The 12,332-nt window shown below is 44.3% G+C and overlaps 2 protein-coding genes across 4 annotated transcripts in view; both read left to right on the top strand.

The window, feature by feature from the left end:
- Window positions 1–2,250: 2,250 nt before the first annotated feature.
- Window positions 2,251–6,783, top strand: RANBP6 (RAN binding protein 6). Of its 3 annotated transcripts, none has more exons than XM_068974177.1 (2): window positions 2,251–2,445; window positions 3,502–6,783. In XM_068974177.1, the coding sequence occupies exons 1-2, from the start codon at window positions 2,251–2,253 to the stop codon at window positions 5,566–5,568; spliced, it is 2,262 nt and encodes a 753-aa protein (XP_068830278.1). In that variant the 3' UTR covers window positions 5,569–6,783. The 3 variants fall into 3 exon arrangements, with proteins under 3 accessions (XP_068830278.1, XP_068830279.1, XP_068830277.1); XM_068974178.1 differs by having other exon boundaries at window positions 2,251–2,386; window positions 3,502–3,572; XM_068974176.1 differs by having other exon boundaries at window positions 2,251–6,783.
- Window positions 6,784–10,434: 3,651 nt separating this feature from the next.
- BRD10 (bromodomain containing 10) overlaps window positions 10,435–12,332 on the top strand; it is a 107,702-nt gene continuing 105,804 nt past the window's right edge. Inside the window, exon 1 of the mRNA XM_068974240.1 lies at window positions 10,435–11,018. Within this exon, the coding sequence (XP_068830341.1) occupies window positions 10,435–11,018 (584 nt within the window). The remainder of the gene's footprint in view (window positions 11,019–12,332) is intronic.

Raw genomic sequence — 12,332 nt, forward strand, 5'->3', positions numbered from 1 at the left:
TAAACGAGCATTTGTTGTTGTTGTTTTTGTTGTTGTTTAGTCACTAAGTCGTGTCTAACTCTTTGTGACTCTGCTGGCTGTAGCCCACCAGGCTCCTTTGTCCATGGGATTTCCCAGGCAAGAATACTGGAGTGAGTTGCCATTTCCTTTTCAAAGGAATCTTCCTGACCCAGGGATCAAACCTGCATCTCCTGCATTGGCAGGCAGATTCTTTATTGATGAACTACCAGGAACAAAATTAAAGTTCAGCCAACTTAGAGAAGTTTAAAATATACCCTGCAACAAGCGAAAACGTCTGATTGTATTGCAAAATCAAGAGTAATTATGGGGAAGTGGTATGGTGAAAGAGCATCGGTGTTGCTTTCAGAAGAGGTAGATTGGAGACTCAGGGTGCGTCATCTTAGGCAAATCCCTTAACCTTCCTGAGTTTCCATTTCTCACCTAAAATTAGTATTATATCTATTCTACCAATCTTGCAAACCTGTGTAATGGTTAAAATGATAGAGTGGCAAGGCCCATACAAAAGTAAGATCTAATCATTGTTAAAGTAATGATGATTTTTTTAATATATAATTTTATTTATGTATTTTACTAATTATTTTTGGTTGTGCTGGGTCTTCCTTGCTGTGCAGGCTTTTCTCTCATTGCAGCAAGCAGGGTCTACTCTTTGTTGCAGTGGGCAGGCTTCTTATTGAACTGGCTTATCTTGTTGCAGAGCACTAGGCTCTAGACACACAGGCTTCAGTAGTTGGATTTGTGGGCTCAGTAGTTGCAGTTCCTATTTACCAGGCTCTAGAAGACAATGGCACTCCACTCCAGTACTCTTGCTTGGAAAATCCCATGGATGGAGGAGCCTGGTAGGCTGCAGTCCATGAAGTCGCTAAGAGTCGGACACGACTGAGCAACTTCACTTTCAGTTTTCACTTTCATGCATTGGAGAAAGAAATGGCAACCCACTCCAGTGTTCTTGCCTGGAGAATCCCAGGGACGGCGGAGCCTGGTGGGCTGCCGTCTATGGGATCGCACAGAGCCGGACACGATTGAAGCGACCTAGCAGCAGCAGAGCACAGCTCAATAGTTGTAGCACAAGGCCTTAGTTGCTCCACAGCATGTGGCATCTTCTAGGACCAGAGATCAAAATTGTGCCCCCTGCACTGGCAGGTGGATTATTTACCGCCTACCCCGTGTAATTAATGCACCTGGTAATTCCAGGGAAGCAACCCTTCCTGAATTAAAGAACAATATTTAGCCTCAGGGGCATTTATTTCTTAGAATAACCTCAGCTGCTCTCTACGGAAAGGAAAACTGTAAAAACATTTTAAGTTTGCAAAAAAAAAAAAAAACTTGAGTGACAAGACCAGGGATTCAAATCAATTTTGAGACAAGACCAGGATTCTAATCTTACTAACCCATGTTACTTTTCATCATACATTACTCAAATACCTTTCTCATTCTTTATTATAATCCACAGAGCAAGTGATTCCGACACACACCTGAATCTGAGCACCTCTGCTCTACTGCATTAGATGTAATAGTGGGGTGCTAATCATTGTCTTTATCTTTTATTGTACTTATTTGAGAAAAAGCTTTATTGAGGTATTATCCACATGCAATACAATTCACCAAACTAAATTGTACAATTCAATGGTTTGAGTATAATCACAGAGTCGTGCAGCTATCTCCACTATCAATTTCACATTTTCATCACCCAGAAAGAATTTTCCTGACAGCAGTTATTCTCTATTCTCTCTTCCCCTCAGCCATTGCCAAACACTAATCTACTTTCTGTATGGATTTTCCATTTTAGACCTTTCACATAAAGGGAATCATAAAACATGTAGCCTTTCGTGATTGTCTTCTTTCACTTAGATTTTCAAGGCGTACGCTGTTTTAAAATTATCATTGTAACAACCGTAGATATAGTTTAGAAATAAAAGACGAAAAAACCCATAATCCCATTCTAATAGTCATTATCATACTTTTATTTTTTCCTCTCTATAGATGCATTTTCATTTTATTGGAAATCAGATGGAGAGCGACCCTCGCTCCCACCACGACCCCACGAGTCCCGCGCCACCGGACTCCAGGCCTCCCAAAGACCGGACCAAGACGAGCCATGGCAGGGGAAGAAGTGGCCCCGCCCCGCCCCGCCCCGCCCCGCCCCTCCGCGCCGGCGCCTCGCTGATGTCACTGCTCCGGGACGCAGACCCCCGCCCTCCTTCCCCGTCGCGGTTGCTTTGACAGAACGCGATGGCGGCGTCCGGGTCTGCCGGAGTACCGGCGACTGTGTCGGGAAAGCAAGAGTTTTACCAGCTTCTGAAGAACCTGATCAATCCAAGCTGTATGGTGCGGCGGCAGGCAGAGGAAATCTATGAAAATATCCCAGGTCTGTGTAAGACTACATTCCTCTTAGATGCCGTCAGAAATAGAAGAGCAGGTTATGAGGTGAGACAAATGGCTGCCGCCCTGCTACGACGGCTTTTGTCCTCTGGGTTTGAGGAAGTCTATCCAAATTTGCCTTCTGATGTTCAGAGGGACGTCAAGATTGAACTGATACTGGCTGTTAAGTTAGAAACACATGCTAGTATGAGGAAAAAACTTTGTGACATTTTTGCAGTCCTGGCCAGGAATTTGATAGATGAGGATGGCACTAACCACTGGCCTGAAGGTCTGAAGTTCCTTGTTGATTCAATCTACTCTAAAAATGTGGTTCTATGGGAAGTTGCACTTCACGTTTTCTGGCACTTTCCGGGGATTTTTGGGAACCAGGAGCGGCACGATTTGGATATCATCAAAAGGTTGTTGGACCAGTGTATTCAAGATCAAGAACATCCAGCAATCAGGACATTATCTGCTAGAGCTGCAGCTGCATTTGTACTTGCTAATGAGAATAATATTGGTCTTTTCAAAGACTTTGCAGACTTGCTTCCTGGAATCTTACAGGCTGTGAATGATTCATGCTACCAGGATGATGATTCAGTGCTAGAGTCCCTTGTCGAGATTGCAGATACTGTACCTAAATATTTGGGTCCTTATTTAGAAGATACTCTGCAACTGAGTCTAAAGTTATGTGGAGACTCTAGACTTAGTAATCTGCAACGCCAGCTGGCACTTGAAGTAATAGTGACCTTGTCTGAAACTGCCACCCCAATGTTGAAAAAACATACAAATATTATTGCACAGGCAGTTCCTCATATATTAGCAATGATGGTTGATCTACAAGATGACGAGGACTGGGTAAATGCTGATGAAATGGAAGAAGATGATTTTGACAGCAATGCAGTTGCTGCTGAGAGTGCATTAGACAGACTGGCTTGTGGGCTCGGTGGAAAACTTGTTTTACCAATGACTAAGGAGCATATCATGCAGATGCTGCAGAGCCCTGACTGGAAATACCGACATGCTGGATTAATGGCCTTATCTGCTATTGGAGAAGGATGCCATCAGCAAATGGAATCAATTTTAGATGAAACAGTTAACTCTGTTTTGCTTTTTCTTCAGGATCCTCATCCAAGGGTGAGGGCTGCAGCCTGTACTACACTTGGACAGATGGCTACAGATTTTGCACCTAACTTCCAAAAGAAATTCCATGAAACTGTGATTGCAGCTCTGTTGCGTACTATGGAAAATCAAGGTAATCAGCGTGTACAGTCACATGCAGCTTCTGCGCTTATTATTTTTATTGAAGACTGTCCCAAATCATTGCTGGTTCTATATTTGGATAGTATGGTAAGAAATCTACATTCCATCTTGGTGATTAAACTTCAAGAGTTGATTCGCAATGGAACTAAGTTGGCCTTAGAACAGCTTGTGACAACCATTGCCTCAGTTGCAGATACAATAGAAGAAAAATTTGTACCATACTATGATATATTTATGCCCTCACTAAAGCATACTGTTGAACTTGCTGTTCAAAAGGAACTCAAACTTCTGAAAGGAAAGACTATTGAATGCATTAGCCATGTTGGTCTTGCTGTTGGTAAGGAAAAATTTATGCAAGATGCATCAAATGTGATGCAGTTATTGTTGAAGACACAATCGGACTTAAATAATATGGAAGATGATGACCCTCAGACCTCTTACATGGTTTCAGCATGGGCTAGAATGTGTAAAATTCTTGGAAGTGATTTTCAACAGTACCTTCCACTGGTTATTGAGCCTCTTATTAAGACTGCTTCAGCTAAACCTGATGTTGCTCTCTTAGACACACAAGATGTGGAGAATATGAGTGATGATGATGGATGGCAATTTGTAAATCTTGGAGACCAGCAAAGTTTTGGAATTAAAACTTCAGGACTTGAAGCAAAAGCAACTGCTTGCCAGATGTTGGTTTATTATGCTAAGGAGTTAAGAGAAGGATTTATGGACTATACAGAACAAGTTGTAAAACTGATGGTTCCTTTACTGAAATTTTATTTCCATGACAATGTTCGAGTGGCAGCTGCAGAGTCCTTGCCTTTTCTCCTGGAATGTGCAAGAATTCGGGGGCCAGAGTATCTTGCACAGATGTGGCAATTCATATGTGATCCCTTAATCAAGGCTATTGGGACCGAACCTGATACAGATGTACTCTCAGAAATAATGAATTCTTTTGCAAAATCCATTGAAGTAATGGGAGATGGGTGCCTTAATGATGAACACTTGGAAGAACTGGGAGAAATACTGAAAGCAAAACTTGAAGGGCACTTTAAAAACCAAGAACTAAGACAGGTCAAAAGACAGGAAGAAAACTATGATCAACAGGTTGAAATGTCTCTGCAAGATGAGGATGAATGTGATGTTTATATTCTGACCAAAGTATCAGATATTTTGCACTCATTATTTAGTACTTACAAGGAAAAGATTTTACCGTGGTTTGAACAGCTACTTCCATTAATTGTAAATCTAATTTGTTCTAATAGGCCATGGCCAGACAGACAGTGGGGATTGTGCATATTTGATGATATCATAGAGCACTGCAGTCCAACTTCATTTAAATATGTTGAATATTTTCGGTGGCCAATGCTACTAAATATGCGTGACAACAACCCTGAAGTCAGGCAAGCTGCTGCTTATGGCCTGGGTGTTATGGCACAGTTTGGTGGAGATGATTATCGTTCTTTATGTTCAGAAGCTGTTCCGCTGCTGGTAAAAGTTATTAAGTGTGCAAATTCCAAAACCAAAAAAAATGTCATTGCTACAGAGAACTGTATCTCAGCAGTAGGGAAGATTTTGAGGTTTAAGCCTAACTGTGTAAATGTAGATGAAGTTCTTCCACACTGGTTGTCATGGCTTCCGCTGCATGAGGATAAAGAGGAAGCTATTCAGACTTTGAGTTTTCTCTGTGACTTAATTGAAAGTAACCACCCAGTTGTACTTGGTCCAAATAATTCCAATCTTCCAAAAATAATTAGTATAATTGCAGAAGGAAAAATTAACGAGACTATTAACTATGAAGATCCTTGTGCCAAACGCCTAGCTAATGTTGTACGTCAGGTACAGACTTCTGAAGAATTATGGTTGGAATGCATTTCCCATCTTGATGATGAGCAGCAGGAAGCCTTACAGGAATTGCTAAATTTTGCTTGAAGCACTTTAATATTACTTGAATATCATCCCCCATAAAAGTAACTCCAAGTAAGTGTTGTGAGTGGATTCCATTATGATTGAGAGAGCTGTTCTCTTCCTGCTAAGCAGTTTATATTCCTTCCCAGTGTTTCTCCATGATTAGTCAGTGTTATAGCCTCTGTTTACCTTGCATGTTTTATCAAATACAGACCTTGGTGATAACCTGTGCTTCTGTTGTCTTAAAATGTTTGTCACCTTTCCTCTATTTGATGTGAAGTATGTACATTGTTGCTATTTGTCTAAATTCCTGATGCTGGGCAAGCAATGTGCTTGGTGTCAGGGTGTCCTGCTGCCTAACACAAGATGTTAAGAGTGCACAAAGATGGGATAGAAGAACTTCCAGGACAAACTCTTTGGAATTGTGAGTGAAGAAGATAGTGGCAGGCTTATTCCTCCTTTATGATACTCCTAGATTTCATAGTAATGGGAGGATGCTGGTATTGGAAAAGTTTTGAGATACTGCAGTGGATGTGGGGAGTTTTCTCCATAATACATAAGAACTTTTTAATAATGTCCTCCTGAGGCTGAGACATATCCATATTCTGCTTCCCAAGGTGTCCAGCTGATAGTTAAGAGAACTTTAAAATCTTAGCCAGATCAGTCTGCCTATTTTAACTTATCCAGGACTCTTAAGGACCACAGTTACTGTAAAGGGTATCCTGGTACATCTAACATTGGTAGCATATAACATACTGTAATACAGTATTTGACAAAGAGTAAATGATTATTTGTGGGAGTCAATCACTGTTACGTGTTTGAGCAGAATATTGCATTGTGTATGTAAGCCATTTTTCCCTGCAAAGCAGTTCAACAAGAGAAGCCCTGATTCAAAATGAGGCTTAAATAGATTTCTATTTTGAAGAAACTCAGTTGTTTAGTAGCATTAAAGAGAGTTCAATTGTGATCATGAAAGGGAAGCAAAATTAATCTTTAAACGTGAAAAAGAAAACAGCTTTGAGATGACCAGTCATGTAGCAGTAAGTGTGAATTCTAAGAAAGCAGTTCTATAAATTTGGGGTAACTTATAATAATTACAATGTTGGTCTTTAATCTCAGGCTTTTTGTAGGGCAGAAAAAAAAAGCTTTCTACTCAGCAAATTATTGATCCAAAATTTAAGAACAAATAAATCTGTAATGGATTTCCTTGGGCTGTTATGAGTACTGTGTATGTATTTAGTGAGTATTTAAGACCTAGTAAGTGCTTAATAAATGGTAGCTGTTACTGCTGTTGGTGTTTGTACCTCCTCTGTGTTCTTTTTTATGGTCTGGAATTCCTTTTATATTAAAATCTCCCTGTTTCCCCTCCTACCAGTTCATGACCAGGCCATCTAGGCCACTGTGGACAGAGATACGAAATTGAGATTTTAAATATGCAATTCCTATACATTCCCTGTAGTTATTTATTGTTAATGAGGGGAAAGAAAGAAAAGGACATTGGTTGGGGTATAGTCATTATTTTAATAAGATTAAATTTAAAAGTATAGATGAATAAATAGAAAAACCCCACCACAAAGTATTAATAGAGGTTTTCTACAGATGGTGGGATTGAAAGGCAGTTTTTCTTCTCATTTATCTATATTTTTTAAAAGTTCAAGGACCTGATTCTACTTTCGTAATAGTTAAGATTGAAGTTAATTGGCCTCTCAGTGACATGTAGCTAACTTTCCTGCTACTCATCCAGGTGTCTATTAATATTCTTTATTTAAGAAGCTTTTGGTAAACATTTCTACCAATTCCATATATTCTTGTGCATGAAAAATTGGAAAACCTACCATATGACTTGGAATTAGGCACCTGGAGAATTTTGAAGACAAACCTAGATTTGAATTTTGGCAAGCTGCTTTTTTAACCTAAACAGTTTTCCATCAGTGAAATAAGCATAAGGCCTAGCTAATTGTGAGAATTAAAGAAGGTAATGAATATAAAGTGATCAGTGGCACAGGGTTCAATAAATGTAAGCTAATATTATCTGAGAGTCATGAAATATGGTTGGTGGCTAAAGAGAAGGAGGTGATATCTGATGGGATGGCTCCAGATTCTTAGGCTTTCACAAAGGAAAGGAAAGATGTCCAGTCAGACACATTTTTGGTTGCCAGTCCCTGAAGTAAGACTGGTCTGTCTTTGTTCCTGATTTAAGGTACATCTGTAGACCTGAGTTCGATTCCTTGGTTGGGAAGAAGGGAAAGGATACGCACTCCAATATTGTGGCCTGGAGAATTCCATGGACTGTATAGTCCATAGGGTCCCAAAGAGTCCACACAGCTAAGCGACTTTCACTCATGGGCTAAGGAGAGAGAATGCTGTAAATGCCTAATAAATTACAAATGTCTGATGAGGTAAGAGGAGATCTAGATAAACTAGATGATGGGTGTGTGTTTATGTGTGGGGGGTTGTCAATACCCTAAAACCTTAAAAGTGTCCCCATTTAACTCTTACCTAAGACTATCTAACATACTAGACACCTCCCAACCCGCAAGAAAAAAGAAAAAGCTTTTTAGTTTCGAATTTTATCAGAGCTTTAAAGGTCCACATTGATGGGAAGTAAAACAGACTTAAGAGTCAATATATCACAATCACTTTGTTACACATCTTTACTTTTAAAATGTTTACTTTCTAAAATTTTGAAAGTAATTTGACGTTTCAAGCAAGAGCAGAAAAAGGAATATGTGCATCTTTGAAAAAGAACCTGAGAAAATAGTATTATCTGCATTAAGGAATGGTTAGTTACTTTCTACTCATTTTTAATTTGAAATATTTGAAGACTAAGTCCCAAGGACTTTAAATGAGGTTCCATTCCCTTCCATGACTCTTCTTCAGTTCAGTTCAGTTCAGTTCAGTTCAGTCTCAGTCGTGTCCAACTCTTTGCGACCCCATGAATCGCAGCACGCCAGGCCTCCCTGTCCATCACCATCTCCCGGAGTTCACTCAGACTGACGTCCATCGAGTCAGTGATGTCATCCAGCCATCTCATCCTCTGTCGTCCCCTTCTCCTCCTGCCCCCAATCTCTCCCAGCATCACAGTCTTTTCCAATGAGTCAACTCTTCGCATGAGGTGGCCAAAGTACTGGAGCTTCAGCTTTAGCATCATTCCTTCCAAAGAAATCCCAGGGTTGATCTCCTTCAGAATGGACTCGTTGGCTCTCCTTGAAGTCCAAGGGACCCTCAAGAGTCTTCTCCAACACCACAGTTCAAAAGCATCAATTCTTCGGCGCTCAGCCTTCTCTTCACAGTCCAACTCTCACATCCATACATGACCACAGGAAAAACCATAGCCTTGACTAGACGGACCTTAGTCGGCAAAGTAATGTCTCTGCTTTTGAATATACAATCTAGGTTGGTCAAAACTTTTCTTCCAAGGAGTAAGCGTCTTTTAATTTCATGGCTGCAGTCACCATCTGCAGTGATTTTGGAGCCAAAGTCTGCCACTGTTTCCACTGTTTCCCCATCTATTTCCCATGAAGTGATGGGACCAGATGCCAGATGTCAAAAATTGAGAAGGTGGGGATGTCTTTTCACTTTAACGGAAAACATGGGATTAACTTCCAAAATAGGAACTGATGTTAAGACGGGGACAGGAGTTTTAGAAATTCGAGTTCTACACATCATCTCTTTTTCTTTTGCATGTGAACATTTGTTCCAATTGATCAAGTCCTTGAACCTTTCTAAACTTTACAAAATTCCAATTCTACGTTGAAAAACTAGCAGTCACGGGGGTGGAGGATGGGAGTGTGCAAAGGGAAACTTTTTACAATAGGATAGGATTTACATTCTATGTCTACTTACAATTCACTTTCCATCAACGAAACTTGTCTAGCAAGCGCCTGCAGGACTAATTTTAGCTTTTATTGCTAACAGGGGTCTCGCGGAACAAATACCCTTTTAGCACAGCCCACTTCTAAAACCCTTTCAGCCTCCCACTCAGGAGGTGGCGAGCAAAGCCCAGCGGCCGCTTTGCTTCTCTCTTCACTCCGCCCCTTCCAGTTGGCTACAAGCTGATGACATCATCGCTCCGCGCAACCTACCAGGCCTCAGGGCCTGAAGCTGAGACGAAGTCCTGGCTTTCACGTAGCGGTACGTGAAGTGGGGGTGGTAGTGTTCTACTACGCATGCTCACCGTCGACGGCGACGGTGCCTCTTTCTTTGCTTCTTTCCACAGCTCGCCCCAACCTGGAGAGCCGGGGCGGGGGGGTTGGGGGGGGGCGCTGAGTGCCCTCCCCCTTCTCTCCCGGCCCCTCCTCTTCCCCCCGCCCAGTAGGGCTTCTAACTGACAGTTGTCGCCAGGCCCCGTCCGCGCGCCACCTCCTCCTGCCTGGGTCCCCCGCAGGTAGAGAGGGGCGGGAGGGAGTGTGAGGGAGAGGAGGAGGAGCCCGAGCCGTGGTGGCCCAGCGTCTCGGCGCCCTCCGGGAAGGCTAGAGAAGAAGCCCACTTTTCTCCTCGCCCCCTCCCTGCCTTCAAGCCGGCCCGGGAGGGGGTGGGGCGCGGAGGCCAAGCCAGGCCTGGCGGGTTAAGAGCGGCCGGGCGGGGCGCGGAGGGGTGAGGCAGGCTAGGGCCGTGCGCGCGCGCCGCCGCCGGGGGGAGGGGAGAGGAGGGCACCTAGGCTCTCCTCTTCTCTCCCCCCTCCCCCGCGCCCCATGTAACCCCGCCCCGCCGGCGGCAAGCTCGAGACCCCCGCGCGCACCGAGCCGAGCCGGCGGCTGAGAAGAGCAAGGCCCGATGCGGCTGAGGCTGCGCGGCGTCCCTGAGCCCTGAGGAAGCGGTCCGCGCTCACGCGTGCCCCGGCGCCTCGAGCGGCCCCTGCCCACCGCCCAAGCTGGGCCTGCCGGAGGCATGAGCGTGCCCGGGAAGCCGGGGGAGATGAAGCCGGTCGGAGAAGAGGAGCGGCCGCCAGCGGCGGCCGAGGAAGAGGACGACGACGAGTTGGTGGCAGCGGCCCCGGCCTCACGGCCGGCCCGAAGGAGTGCCTCCTCTAGGGAGGACGCGGACGAAGACGAAGAGGAGGAGGAGATGGTGGTCGGGGGCGGTGGCTGCAAGGAGCAGGAGCTGACCTACGAGCTGCAGCAGGGCTACCGCATCCTGGGCGAGTTCCTGCAGGAGAAGCACCGAGGCCTCACCGCCCCATTCCTCCAGCCCTTGGGGGGCGTTGCCACGAGGGAAGAAGAGGCGGCCGAGGGGCCGCGCGGCGGAGCCCGGGGCAGTCGCGCCCTCCCGCAGCAGCCGGGTCAGGGCATGTGTCTGCTGAAGATGGAGAAGAAGTTCGCCAGCGGCCAGTACGGGGGCATCACCGAGTTCGTGGCGGACTTCAGGTTGATGCTGGAGACGTGCTACCGCCAGCATGGAGTAGACCACTGGATCTCCAAACAGGCCCAGAAGCTGGAGATGATGCTGGAGCAGAAGTTGGCGCTTCTTTCTCGGTGAGTGAGCCCAGTTCCCGGCGGGACTGATGGACTGACACAAACACACCCTCGCACGTGTCCGAGGATGGGTTGGGCCAGGGGCCGGGGGGCGTCGCTGATAGGTGCTGAGTCAGAACCCGGGAGGAGGAGCAGTGCTGGGCGGGGGCCCGCAGGGGTGTGGTGGGTGTGGGCCGAAAGAACCCCACGCCCAGACGGAAAAGAACCCGAGGAGAAAGCCGGGAACCGAGCGCTGAAGAGCAGGTAAAGTTTGTGGAAGTGAAAAGGTGCTCGTAGGAAGAATTATAGGAGTAGGGAGAGGAAAAGTTTTAGTGGGATGGAAGATGGCCTTGCAACTTTTATTAGACAATTTTGGCAAGAAAATTTTAAACGTTTTTGAAATGAAATATCATTAGAAATTTATGTTGGCTCGTGTAAAAGGTGGTTTCAAACTTAAGGTTATATCGTTTTACTACTCAGCTCGGTCATCGGAGTGTATAGTGTTATTAAATGGTTAACAGTTACTATGGCATATTCTTGGTTTTTTCTCTCAGCTTCCTCTGAGAGGACTGAATTTTTGTATCAACACAAAAATTTTAATACGCTTAGGGTGTTGGTGTTTATTCTCCCAGAAGTCATAGGGAGGTCAGGTGGCTCTACGTGGGTGGGAGGGTGAGTAGGTGTGTGTATGCTCTCGGTACACTCTAGGTGGGTGGGTGTGCTCAGTCGTGTCCGACTCTTTAAGACCCCATTGACTGTACCCCGCCTGGTCCTCTGTCCATGGGGATTCTCCAGGCAAGAATACTGGAGTGGGTTGCCCATGCCCTCCTCACACTCTAGGTATACTCCACCCGTATATCTACTCAATTATTTTTCCTTTGTAATAAGTGATAATGTAACACAGGAGGCTACCAAAATAAACATTAATTTATAATTCTGTGATTGATAGGAGCCAGTTGAATTTCTCTAGCGGAAATTCGTCAGGAATAAAAAAGTAATTGAAAGTTGCTGGAAATTGTGGTTGAAGTGATCCAGTTGTTTGACCCTTTCTTTACTAGTGGAAGTGAACTTGCAAGTCACTCTACCTTTTTGGCCTCAGTTTCCTCATCTATAAAATGAGGATAATGACAGTACCTAGTTAATGGGGTTGCTGTTTCTTAAATGCATTAATAAATGTAAAGTCGAATGTGCCAGTCCCATATAGTTAGCTCAAGATAAGTTTTAACTATTATGATACTAGTAGTGGTAGTTGAATAAAATGAATACTCTCATATCTGAAACTGGGACGTGTGCCAGTGCTTTTATCCAAAAGCTCCTGAAAAGTTGTGTTAACTT

Source organism: Capricornis sumatraensis, chromosome 6 (assembly GCF_032405125.1).
Source record: "Capricornis sumatraensis isolate serow.1 chromosome 6, serow.2, whole genome shotgun sequence".
Lineage (NCBI taxonomy): Eukaryota > Metazoa > Chordata > Mammalia > Artiodactyla > Bovidae > Capricornis > Capricornis sumatraensis.